General features: G+C 46.0%; 1 protein-coding gene across 1 annotated transcript in view; it reads right to left on the reverse strand.

Annotated features, from left to right (window-relative positions):
• The window catches only part of LOC147679891 (caspase-3-like), a 237705-nt gene extending 224568 nt beyond the window's left edge, over positions 1-13137 (reverse strand). Inside the window, exon 1 of the mRNA XM_086943454.1 lies at positions 12834-13137. Coding sequence (XP_086799580.1) covers positions 12834-13074 — 241 coding nt within the window. The 5' untranslated portion in view covers positions 13075-13137. The remainder of the gene's footprint in view (positions 1-12833) is intronic.
• Positions 13138-13905: the final 768 nt, after the last annotated feature.

A 13905-nucleotide genomic window follows, 5' to 3' on the forward strand; every position in this document is an offset into this window, starting at 1 on the left:
GTGGACCGACGGACCAACGCAGACCTACAGAGAAGCAGGAGCAGCTGAGGCTCAGAGCGGGAGCGGCACATGAGAGAAGTGAAGCAGAGCAGGAGAAACACGGAGGCAAACCCGACCCCGGGAGAGGAGACAGCTCTAGGAGCACCACGCCAGGGACTAAGCTTCTCCCCGGCAGCGAGGAGGCGAAGTCTCACTTCACCACGGCCCAGAGGGCCGTGGAAGCAGGCAAGTGCAACCTGCATGTTCGTGGCTGATTCGGGGCTGTGGGCACGCGTCACACAACACTGCGGTCACTGTAATGTTTCCCCCCCACCACTAGACACATCACGATATTGCATGACCCCTTCTCATTCCCTGTGTAATTGATAGAACCAAAAGCTTAAGCTTTGTTTTTTTTTCTATTTTTCTTCCTGGGTCCCCACGCTGGCCGGGAGAATAACGGCGGGAAGAGAGGTCCCCTTGAAGCTCACCCTGGAGGAGTTGTTTATCAGTGTGTTGCATATTTTGTGTTCAGCAAAAGACTGAGACTGACTAAAAGTTCTCAAAGAGACTGTCTCAGGACTGGAAAAATCCTAAAACAGAATAAAAGAATGTTCCCATACCATCTTTAGTCTGGATCTGAATACTTTAGAACAGGAGATAGTTAAACTATTAAGGAAGTTAAGAGTGCCCCGACCACAGGGTGTTAAGACTAACCCGACCACACCCTCCCTCCGCCTTCTCTATGGCTTGTCTCCTACCGGCCCTGCAGCGCTGTTACCGGTAGAATGATGCCCAAGATGCGTGTGCTGTGGCTCCTCTGGGCCCTCGGCTGGCCAGCATGTACTCCTGAAAAGGCCCGCTGGTCATCTTGGACTGCGACAACCGCTCTCCCCTGCTGAACTGGAGCAGCGCCTGTGCCTGCTTCACCGAGTTGTACGCGCCGCCACTGGGCACGAGCCACAGGCCGTGCCGGTGTGCATGCTCACGGCGTGCTACAATGCGCGCATGATGCGCTTTCACTTTCCCCTGCTCCACGGTGTCTTTGTTTTCCGTCCAGCTCTAATGCAGCAAATACTCCTTCGACTGCAGTTTGAGTTTGCTCACTTCTACTTCTTGCCTGCGTCAGCCTTTTAAAGTCTGCTACCAACTTTGCCCATGTTGCTGGAGCTAAGTGTGGCTTAATGTGCTGCTCAGGACTCGCCACGGTGCCGCTTATCTCCCGCAATCTGCAGTGACGTACTTCGGAGTGTGGAGCCCTCCGGCCGCGCACACAACCAGCGTGCCCCCGCAGTGAATGGGGAAAGCGGAGCAAAGGTGAAGGCGCCTCGGGGGTGGGAGCCTGAGCCGCAGCATTGCGGAGGGAGCGACCCATGCATGGTGAGTGATGCCGCTATACTACTGAGCTGCCTGGAGGATCTTAATCCATTTGTGGTAGCGCGTGGCTGCGCGAGAATTCCCACGATGTAAGCGCAGATGCGCCCGGTTACCGGTTCATCATTTATCACGCTCCTGCATGAATGCACTGAACTGTGTCCTGATCTGTGTTCTGTGCACCGTGGGGCTGCGGTGATCCAGCCTGTTGAGTACCATTGAACTGGTGCAGATACAGTAAGTAAGTAGTGGGAGACGCGGGCAACTGCAGCCGTGCACGGCCTAATGAACATCTGTGCTATGGGAAACAGAGTAACGTGGGTCTGAGGGCTGGAGTCCAGGACTGACTAAGTGCACAAGAACCGCATCATATAAGCACTGATTGAGGTTTGTCTCCAGGGTAGGTTGTTGTACTGCCTGGTGAGCAACTGCTCAGTGGGGGTAAAGAAGTGTGTAGCCCGAAATTCTTCCGCCATGAGGGACAGCCAATGAGCAGGACGCTAAGTCCCAGATACCCGACGCGTGCATTCCGCCCAGAGGCACGTCAAAGAGTACGGGTGCTGCACGGCACTGAGAAAAGGGGGATACATGGCTTAGACAAATGGGTGGAGTGATGCTACCAGTCGAGTGCTAAGGAAGTGGAGGGCCGAGACGGAGAGCAATAAAAGCGGAAGTGGGCTGTGGGGTACCAGCAGAGTGGCAGAGGAAAAGAGGACCGGTTGAGAGGGTCGGGAACACATGGGGCTGGCCTATGTGTCGAGAGAGGGTGCACAGGGCTTGAGGGAATGCTCAAGTGAGGGTGTGGGGTAAGGTGCCGAAGGGGTCGGCAGCAGTTGTAGTGAGAGAGAAGGTAGCTGTAGGGACAGGGCAGGCTGCTGCAGCACCGGACACCCCAGGACCAGCCATGAGTGTGCACGTTGTCCGGACCAGCGCATGCACCGCGAGGGTGTCCCAGGACTACGGTACTGTAGACCGGGGCTCCCTCCGGATTGTGCAGGCGATGTTCAAAGTGCTCCATATGGTAACTGTCCCACTATTCCCCCCGCCCCCCTCCACACGCCCCCCGCCAGGACACTTTTTCTGTTTTAAGTTATTGGAGATGTTTTGGACATGGGACAGGCCAGACTCTGCAACATCGTAGTATAGTTTTCCGTAGAACCAATGTTCAGCCCGGGGGCAACTTTATAGCGCCATGTTAATTTATAATAAGCCACGTTATTATTTGAAAACGGTGTTATTATTTTTATTGTTGCCTGCCAAGCGCGTTGGAAGGCTGTAAACGAACAGAAATGCAAATAACAGTAGTAGGGAATGGTTTTATAATGCCTGAAAAGTAAAACTACCAGTACCAGAATGCAAAAGGGATTCTGTATTCTTCTTTTGAATAGCACAAGGTCGCGTGACATCTTTGATAGCTCTAATATATTATCCTTACTCGTAAAATAACATCTTTAATGGCAATGTCTCTTGTAAACTGACTGTATTTTTTGGTACAAAGCTACAGAATACGTCTGAAAAAATAAGCATTAGTCGAGCTTTAATAATGTAGATGCAATTAGAGGTTACATGCAGTCAGGGCTTTAAGTGGGATGAAAAAACTGTAGGACCTCTCAAAGGGACATGAGATATGTAATTAAGGGCGTGGCTTAAAAGCACTGAAAATCTATACTTAACATAGTGTGCCGCCCGACTGGTATTTTGCTACTTCTGTCATTACATCTAGATATATAGTACAGCAAGTAACATTACACTTACAACACTCAGGTACTATTGGTATTGTCAATGCTTGTTAGTTGCATAACATAAATAAGCAACAGCCATGACTTCGTAGAATAGCGCATTGAAAATGCTTCAGTTCTGAAATGGTGAGACAGTGACAGAACTACAACGAGTCTCTTTGAAGTTGCATCACAGGCAGTGAAGGGAGGCAGTGCTGCAGGGTTAACATTCATTTTTTTCGTCCTGACAGTGAGGGCAAAAATGGAGAGCCCAATAGCGACCTGTCTCACGCCTGCTTTTTAGTGAGCACCGCAAGACTCGTCCCACTTAAAGCCCTGCGTGCAACGTTTAAATGAGAAAAATAAGTGCAGGTACCACTCAAATTAACTTAGAGGGCGGGGCAAGGGGGTCGAGCTGGGGGCTGGACATGCTTATATTAAGACACTACTATCATCTGTCAAGTATTCATTTTGCCCTTGCATTACCATTGTTGATAGTCAAACATTTCCTGAATGTGCAAATTCCCTCTGTACATGTGGGCATCGTATACATAGACAATTAATAACCTGTGTCCTACTATGAACCTCTAAAATGTGTAAGCTGGCCATTGCCTTTAAAGGGACATGTTATGTTTTGCCCAAGCTTTCTTTGCGTTGCATGAAAAATAGAATTCACATAAAATACCACATAATTCACAAAAGCTAATATCTGTTTTCCAGATATTTCTTCTTACAATCTACTATACTAATTTAAGCAGAGGAAACACCAGCTGTTTTAATTAAAAGATTGTAAGCAAACACACCTAATAATTTAGCAATGTATATGCAGTGTCACTTTAACGTAAGTTGTCAATAAAACACAGACCCCTCTCAAATAAGTGAAACAATCACAAATGCATGTAATCCAGTTTGTTTTATCAGTGTGATATAGATGAGATTTCCTGTTGCTTAAACTTTTTTTCCTCACTAATTCATCTCCAGTCTAATGGTGCATAATTAATAATATATACTGTATACTTTTTAGAAAAGAAAAACAATATAAAAAATAATGTCATTTACAATGCTAATAGCTTTAAACATGTCACTGCGAGACATATTGCATTGTGAATGCTTGTTTTTTTATCTTACTCTATTTATTTCTAACCCACATTGCCATCACATCACTGTTAAAACCTGCTGGGCCCTAAAGCCAGGCCCTGACTGGTACACATGTACACAGGAGTGATCGGTGTTGGTGGTAGGGAGTCTCCTCAGCCTGGGCGAAAATGTCACAGCAATCAACACTTATTAGCACAGTCCCTGAAAGTCTGGCAGGAACTCTGAAGGTTTGACCAAGGTGAGAGTGCAGGTAGACCATGCAGGCAACCCATCTCAACAAGGCAGATAACAGTGTGTGGAACAATCTGCAAGTCCGAGCTGTGCAACTACTGTCTGCCACTACACTGAGCAATGCACCCTGGGAAAAGACATTCGGGAGAGTGTTGACTTCTACTGTCTAGTAAAAAGTCAGAGAGACCCCATGTTCAATTCCCGTGCAGGCTGCGAGACCATGCCACGTAGTGTAATTCTGCATTATCCCTAGGACATGCACAGAACCTCTGTTGTTGCCTACCCTTGCCTGCCGCACCGAAGCCGAACCGCACCCTGTGCAATCGAGCGCCGAGCGCCGAGCCGTTTCACTGCAAGCCACAGCGTGTGAACGCCGAACGCCGGACCCGAGAAACTAAACAGCGCGAGGCGGCGGGGGAGCCCCGGTCTTGGTCACGATCAGGGAAGAGTGCCCTCACATGACCCAGTCACCCCTCAGCCACCCCTCAGCCCCCAAATCTCGCGAAGGAAAGAGTAGCGAGAGAGCTGTCACAGGATCAATTGAGGCTACCGGCGCTGCAAGATACCAGAAGGCAAGCCAGTCAGTGGTCCTGTAGCTGGGGGGGGGGGGGGGGGGGCAATACAGCCGGAGAAGGCGAGACAGCATTCAAGGAGCCAGGTGACAAAAAAGGAAGGCGTCATTCATGCTACGAAAAGTTGGACTATAAACGTCAGAGCTTCACAAGCATCAGAGTAAGGAGATTAAAATCCCTGAACACAGGGTAAACTGGAGAGCCATCCTGAGTGAGGAAACCAAGGGGAAAACAAGTGCGGCAGGGCAGGCTGGTGGACACAAGGCACAACAGAGGTAAGTGAAAGAGTTTGTATATTTTAAAGTCAATTGAGATGTGAGACTAATTCCAGCAGCATTAAAGGTCAGCATCAGTGATAAGAGCACCACAATCTAATAGATGGGCACGAAAAGAAAGCAAAAATCGCGCAAGGACGAAAGTCCAGGGAGGAGTGATTTAATAGAGGGCTCAGTGTCATTGGAAGAGAGCCAGGCCTCCGCCATAGACAACAGCAAGGGGAGACGCAAGAAAAGGAAAGTAAAAAGAGCAACTAAAAACGTCCCACAAGCCAAAGGAGATTGTGCTGCAAAGCGGAAAGATAACACAGCAGCTTCCAAATCCATAAAGGACTTTGTAGGAGAACACTACAAATCGACAGAGATGGTAATAAACCTGGAACGCGAGGAAGATGCGGAGGAGAGTGACGCGGAGGTCATAGAAAATATGGGAGTAGAGGAGGGGAATCAGTTAAGGAAAGAATTGGGAGAACTTCCCGAAGAAGAAACAGAGGAAGGAAGGATTGACCCTATACTGATGAACCTCACGCTCCTGAGTCAAAATCTGCAAATAGCAGCACCCCGCCTTTCATCATCGCCAAAAATGTGTTCGCTGCAGTCCTCCGAAAATGAAGGGCAAAAGGGTAATGAAAGTCAGTGCCCACGTTTTTTTCTGGGGAGGTGCATCAGATCAAGCTCTGCAGCATCTAAATGACCAAAAAACCCAGACCGAGAAGGAAGTTATAAGAACTGGAAGTCAAGTCAATTCAGAAAGGAATAACCCTCAGGACTCGGTCCTCTCTGTAACGCCTTCTTCCTCGCTGATGGAACTAATACTGATGTTACAGAAGACATTACAAGGGATCCTAGATGTTACTTTGTCAAATAATGGAGTGTTGAAGGCTCAGAAACTGTTTTTAAAAAGAATTGAAAAGGAACTAGTGGGGATTAAGAGCCAAATGCCAAACATGTTAAGACCAGTAGCTACCCCCCAGTCCTTAGAAGAAAGCATAGTGAATGAACATATAGAGGTAAATGTGGTAAAACTAGTAGCTTCCCCTCAACACATAGAACAAAGTATAGTGAATGAATCTGAAGAGGCATTAGATAATGTATATATATCCAGACGCCCAATGCTGATAAAAAGGCGTGGTGTGTATACAGTGGTCCCCACTAGGAATAGGGCAGGCATGAAGCAGGCCTCGAACATTCCACCAAAGAAAAAGGGAAGAAATTGGAGGGGGAGGCACAGTCAGGCCTAAATGCATTGGCCCCTACCTTTATACCGACTGGACCACCCTAATTGGAGCATAAAATAACTAAGACCCCAATAGCATCAAGGAAAGGGGGGAGTAATAAGGAGCTGAGGGAGAAACCCCCAATAACCCGTAAATCAGAAAGTAAAGATAATTTCAGGATTGCCCAAAGGTGGCCAAAGAGTTGATAGCACACAACATCGAGAACCAGCAGGAGGGGAAAGTAAAGGGGCGACCCCAGGGAGATCAAAGGGTAAACAGGTAAAACACGAAACCCCCAAGAAATTATCAGAGGTAGACAATAACAAATGGGTATACCTGGAACAGATACAGGCTGTACAAAGGGGAAAGAGGGTTAGAAAAATAAACCCCCTAAATAGGGAGAAAATCCTGACCACATTTGCCAAATGCAGTAGTCTGAGTGGGATCAGCACAACCGATCTGAGGCAGGTAGGCTTTGTTGAAAATAAAAAGGGTAAGGAAATAACACAAGTGTCACTTCATTCAGACCTGGTAAAAATGGCAATTCTAAAAGCCACTAGTGAGATAACCCAAGTAGGAATAAAGGTAATACCAGAGAGGGAAGTAAAAGTCCTCTTAGGTAGCACTTTTCTAAATTTCCATGCAGGTCTAGGGAGGAGACAAGTGAAGTTAGCAAGAGATAACGAAGACGACTGTAGCCGTATGAAGATAGTGATAAATAATACAGGAATTGATGCCTCATGGGAAAATTGGAGTCCAAGTAGAAGCTATATGGGAGACCCCAATGAGAGCTATACGGAGGAAGGGGCTGATGTGGGTGGTCTAAGTGAGGAAGAATAGGATGGGGGGTGTCGCAATGTCTAGGACTCTTAACATGGAATGTAAATGGGTTAGGCAATGAACTAAAGCGAGATCACATAAAGTAAGTAGTAAATGAAGTGGAAATTGCCTGCCTACAAGAGAACCTGGACATGCGAGGAAACCCCACTCTACGATGGATATCTACAAATGAGCCGCCCGGCCATGAGAAAAAGATTTGGTCGCCCATCAGGGGGGGGGTTAATGACTCTAGTCTCAACAAAAATACTGAGAGAAGCAACATCCTTAAAAATGAAATGTAAATTGTTACAGGCTTGTAGACTAGAATTATTGACCTTGGAAAACGAAACATAAAATGTTGACTGTGATAAATGTATATATGCAGTGGAAAAATGCAGTAGAATATGAGAGTGAGATAGGATATTTTAAAGAGGATGTCAAACTTTTATTAGAAAAATATGCATCTGATGTAATGATAATCATGGGAGATTTTAATCATAAGCTAAATCCAAAGAAGGCTGATCTCTGGAATAGAGAATTGTTAGATGTGTTTGGAATAAACTACGCTTGCTTTCCAGTAGGTAAACCCTCGAAACAGGAGACTGGATTAGTAAACTTTTTAGGAGGTAGGGGCCTCCTATGTCTGAACGGCAGAATGAAGACAGATTGCCCAGCAGGGAAGACCTTTAAAATAGGTTCACAGAATTGTCCAATCGATTATATGTATATGCCAGCCTGTAATTTCCCTCTAGTACGGGAATTCAGGATAGATCAAAAATAACTTAGTGACCACAATCCACTACATTTAATGATATCTGGGGCAAGAAAGATGCCTAGAGATAAAGTGATCGTACAGGATGTCGAGTACCCTATACGTGTAACGACACATCTCACTGAGGAATACCAGGAAAAACTGAAGGCTCTGCAAATTAAAGTTGAACCAGAAGTTTTAGAGGGAAGGAACTTAGAATGGTTTATAAAGAAGATAGCCCAAGTAGTCCAGTGCCTAAAAATAGAATTAAAAAAGGACAAAAAGCACAACACAAAAGCCCCGGTTAGTCGAGTTAAATGGTACTCAGTTAAGTGCCAATAAAAAAAAGAGAGTTACGGGCAGTACAAAGAAAGCAAAAAAAGAACTTCACCCAAGAGAGAAATAAATATATAAACAAGCTGAAAGCAGAACTTTAAAGAATGGTAAACGATGCAAAAAGGTCATATAAAGAGAAATGCTGGTCGAACCTGTTAGAAGCAATCGAAGATAAAAATCTAAGACAATTCTGGAAAATGGTAAAGGAAGCTTCTGGTCCAACAGACAGAGAAGTGAAATGTGTCGTCAGTGAGGCAGCCTGGGAGGAGTACATAAGGGAATTGTATGGGGCACGAGTTCCTCGAGGCCAGGTAGAGTCCCGAAAGTGGCAGGAAATATCTGAAGAATTTAAATCAGAGTTTAACGAAAAGCAAGTAGAGCTTATAATAAGAGAACTGAAATTAACTCGAGCGGCAGGCCCAGACAACCTCCCCGCATTAATTTTAAAGTCAGAGGTAAAGTGGTGGGCAAGATTCTTTGCACAAATGTTCCACACAATACTATCAGAAGGCATAATGCCACCAAATTGGAAGGGCGCAGTAATCAGGCCAATCCATAAGAAATGGAGTATGGATGTGCCACAAAACTATAGATTGATCAACCTCCTAGACATAGGAGAAAAGGTATTTTCTAAAATCGTACTAAATCGACTTAATGCATGGGTTAAGGAGTCTCAAATTATACCCATAGAACAGGGAGGATTTAGGGAGGGGCACTCCACGATAGACCATGGCTTCGCTTTGTGGGCAATGGCAAAGAAGTCAACGGAACAAAACGGCAAGTTATGCTGCTGTTTCGTTGACTTCCGAGCAGTCTCCGACTCAGTAGACCGGGACTGCCTATGGGAAACTTTAATGACGGAAAAAATTCCCAAAGACCTACTGACAATAATAAAAGAACTACACCGAGGAAACTGGGCCCAAGTAATCCGTGATACCGGGGGGTCATTGACACAGAAAATCCCCATTGCAAACGGCCTGAGACAGGGTTGTGTTCTTGCCCCCCAGTTATTCTCCATATTCCTGTCAGACCTACGGGCCTACTTAGAGGTTGAGGGTAGCGCAAGTCCCAGAATGGACGGAAAAAAGGTGCCCTGCCTGCTTTACGCAGACGATCTGGTAATAGTAGACCAGACCGAGATAGGCCTCCAAAGAAAGTTGAACTAATTTAAGGTATACTGTGCTAACAAATTCTTAACAGTAAACCTAGATAAAACAAAGATCTTATGCTTTGGTAAAAAGGCAAGTAAGTTTAACTGGTATCTGAGGGGATCTCAAACTGGAAATGGTCAAAGAATACCGTTACCTAGGGATATGGTTTGATAAGAAATTAAACTGGCGTACACATCTGGAAGCCCAAAAAGCGAAAGCCCATACCTCTATCTGTGGACTAAAAATGTTTAACCAGATTATGGGGATCTGTCACATCGTCCAGTTTTAAAAGCTTTTAACGCAATGATACCCCCACAATTACTCTACGGAGCAGAAATCCTTTATTTGAGCGGTAAGGGAGTCTGGGACTTGGAGGAAGGGAAATGCCTGAAAAACCTGTTATCTCTACCACAATCATCCATGGCCCAAGCAATAAGAACAGAAATAGGCACAAAGTCTTGGGAGGTACACGTACAAACTGCGATAATCAGACTCTGGAAACGATTGGACGATATAGAAGGTCAAAAAGTTGCACAATGGTGTAGGAAAGAAATACAAAATAGTGACCTAAATTGGGCAAAAGCTTGTAGGGAAAGAATGGCGCAGGTATGTGAAAGGCTAACGGTGGAAGTGAACCAGGAAACTCAACAAATCGTCTGTACAACGAGAGAGCTGAAATTCAATGGTAAAGAAGTATCCAGAGAGTCCGATTTGGGCTATCCGGTAAAGAAAAAATCAGTAGAATTTATGATGAGCTCCTGGTCAAATGAAAACTGGTTTCCCTACTTAGATATCCTTCCAAATCGCTGTTATAGGCAGGAGATATTGAGATTGCGGATTGGGATCAACCCATGGTTGATAAATAAAGATCTCAAATCAAAAATGTTAGATCACAAAGGGTGCTGTAGGTGCACCCTAGGCACCAAAGGAGATCTTGTGCACATACTTTTAGACTGCCTAACATTACTAGAACAGCGAAAACTGTGACTGTGCCCAATATTTTTAAAATATGATTTAAGAACTAGGGCACAGGTGGTCAATCTCTTAACAGAAATGCCCACTATTGATATCTCTATTGCCCTAGGAAAATATATAAAGGCGGTCCAGAGACTTTTAAGAAGTCAGGAGTAATTTTTAAAATGTTATGAACTTTAAACTAATGAATTAAACACCCGACCTAAAAGGAAATGAAAAGTGGTTTAATGTGAAAATAAGTCTTAGTAAAAGTGCAATTTTATTGGTGCCGGTTTGTAACGTGTAAGTGTATGTAAGATTTTAAACTATAATGGATTCTTTTGTACATGTTTTATCACCTTTTATAAGAATATTTTAAACCTGTGGTATTATCTCTTGCTCTTGTTTAAAGATTACGATCATAATAAACATATCCTTGACTTGACTTGACTTGTAATTTAGGGAATTTCTATTTTTGTAATAAAGAATTACATTGGGAGCGTGAATTTTAGAGGGGGGGCAGCTGAAATTAAAAGCTGGCCTAGTCCTGCTAGGCCCCCCGTGGCTACGGCCCTGCATAGTACAATTGAAAACAAGGCATACTTCAACATTTGATTCATTGGTGTAACTACAGGACCGATTCTTAGTGGGGTTCCATAAGACGAATGGAACGCCCCACAAGGAAATCATGAGAATGAGAAACAAGTCATTCCTTCTAACGCGTCTTGTTGGTGTAGACTGAGTCTCATGTCAGAGTATGCCACCATCCCACCACCCTTCCATTGACTCAGGCCTGTCAGGTTATCCTCTGATTCTCTTCAAGGCAGAAGAGTACCGGACTCCCCTGCTTCCCCGGTGTTCGACAGGGACCCAAGCCCTATAGTGCTCCCCACTTTTTAGCCGATCTCAAGTGCCCCAGAGAGTGGTAGCTGGCAGAGCCCCATGGTCTTCAAAACCGAAGGTGCCAGACAAAAGCAGTGGGTTACAACCCCACTGTATTTATTTAAACTGAGGGCTCCAGACACTGACAGCAGGGCAGAACCATATCTCATTAAAACCGAGGAATCCAGACAGTGGCAGCAAATCAGAGCAGCATGTTAGTAAAAGTGAGGGCACAAGCAATACACACACTGTTTTGGAAATAGGTAGAATTAGACATGACAGATACTGGTACCCACAGTAAACCATAGGTCAAATCTACTTCTGTAGCTGAACTGCAGTCCAGATGACGTGATACTGAAAAGCACAAAGCATACCACACACACACACACACACAGAAAGGAAGCCACACACTGTTCACAAGTAGTGTTCACATTAAGAGCTTGATGGGTGGATATAGTCCTAACAGTGGTGTAATGTTATCATTGACACTAAAGCTCGATACAACGCACAAAGACAATTTTTCACATGAAACACATTGATGAGCGGCGCTGAAAAAGACTAAATATTCTGATACAACACAATTAACAGGGCTTACACATTCAACATGAAGCAGTCCTTGTAATTAAAGAAGTGACCGAACATACAGCAATCATTGGCGACGTCTGTTTCAAACCCTAATATTTACTCAACAGAGTCTTCACGAGGACTGTTGAGCTCAGCAAGAGTGGGATGAGTTTATAGCGGTACAGTTGAGTTGCACCATGTTGGGATATAGTTGGAATTAAAATGGGACATTTAATGTATTTTCTAATCCAAAGTGTGATGAAAGTACGAGATACTCGTAAATAGGCCATTAGAGGACTGTTCTTGATGGTCCCACTGTCTAATGAACGCATATCAATGCAGGGTTGAAGCTAAAGGTCAAATGTTAGTTGGCACAAAAGTAAAAGTGTTGCCTTCTAAAACCCACTTTGTCTTCTGTATTGGTTGTCATTCAGCCCATCTGGAGCTTGTTCTTAGACCGCAGCTACAATCATGCAGCACTATCATGGTGCCTATAGCTTCAGCAGGTAAGCCATCCCCTCGATAGTATCTAGGTAGCCTCGAACACAGTGAACCCCCCTCCTCCTCCACAGTACCTGGTGCCTGGATAGCCTGGGACAATGAAGCCCCTCGGCAGTACCTAGGGCCTGGATAGCCTCAAACAGTGAAGCCCTTCCCCTCGGCAGTACAGCACCCCCCTTCCCCCCTCCCCTCGGTAGAACAGCACCCCCCCCTTCCCCCCTCCCCTTCCCCCCTCCCCTCGGTAGAACAGCACCCCCCTCTCCCTCTCCCCTCGGTAGAACCTGGATAGCCTTAAAAGTGAACCCGCCCCCCCCCGCCGTAGTGCCTGGATAGCCTCTAACAGTGAAGCTCCTCCCCCTCGGTAGTGCCAGGATAGCCTCGAGCAGTGAAGCCCCTCCCCCTCCACAGTACCTTGCTCGTAGAGAGCGTAGATCTCCTCAGCCGCGAGGTCGTAGTGCAGCCGAACCTGATAGTTGAGTCTGGAGAGCACCCGAAAGAGCAGGTCCGCGTCCTTCTTAGCGCCCCTCCTCGGGGGCAGCGGGTCCCCCCGGGTCCCCGGACTCGTGGGCAGCGGGTCCCCAGGGGCCGCTGGCCTCGTGTAGAACTCGCTCATGACGATGAGGAGAGCCCGGCCTCGCCGTGGAGGCTCCATGCTCAGTATCTATGGATGTAAACTAAAGCATGGCGGAGAGAGAGCCCGAGGGTGGCTGTCTGCGTGACAGGCAGGAGCACCGATTAGATACGGGCACCTGGAGCCGCGCCCAACCGCTTACTCACTCGCCCTCCTATCTCCCTCATTCGCGCACTTTTCTCCTCTCCCCCTTCTCTTCCTTAGGGCTGCACCCCAGTAATGTGGTTACGTACTAACTAACTGCACTTCTTTAATTTGAGAGGGTGAATATATCCTTAGCACTTGAAGGTAAATATTTACATATAGGCCCCCTAACCTTTAGCTTGTGGGAGTTGGGCTTAGGCCCAGGGCGCAACCTCCAGAGGGGCGCTGGAGCTCCCTGCAGTAATCTCCCTACGACTTGGGTCCAAAGAAAAATGTTTTTAAACACTTAATAAGAAGTTTGATGGACCCTTGTGTGCTCTTTGTTTATTTGTATTTTCACAGCTTCCTTAATCTTGCTCCTCTCCTACTCCTCCCAATTTTTCACTGCACAGACAATTAAAAAAAGGACCAGTGGGAGGGTGTACTAAATTTGGTGATGGGCCAGGGGGCTCTCTGTGCAAAGGCCAACTCTGTTTACATCTAAAGACCTGGACTAGTACATGACATTGACTGACCACTCTGTTTTATCGCGCCTGCTGAATTACTCCTGATCACTTGTCTGTCTTCTTTTTTTCCCTCACCCATTACTCCTCAGCATTCCTGGTTTCCCCACTTCCCTCAGCCCCACTCTAGATCACACCTCTTTCTTCTTCCACTTAGACTTTTTCTATCACCATCTATTTTTCTTTCCTTACTCCTTCTGTCTGG

The sequence above is a fragment of the Lissotriton vulgaris genome, chromosome 11 (genome assembly GCF_964263255.1).
Source record: "Lissotriton vulgaris chromosome 11, aLisVul1.2, whole genome shotgun sequence".
Classification (NCBI taxonomy): Eukaryota; Metazoa; Chordata; class Amphibia; order Caudata; family Salamandridae; genus Lissotriton; species Lissotriton vulgaris.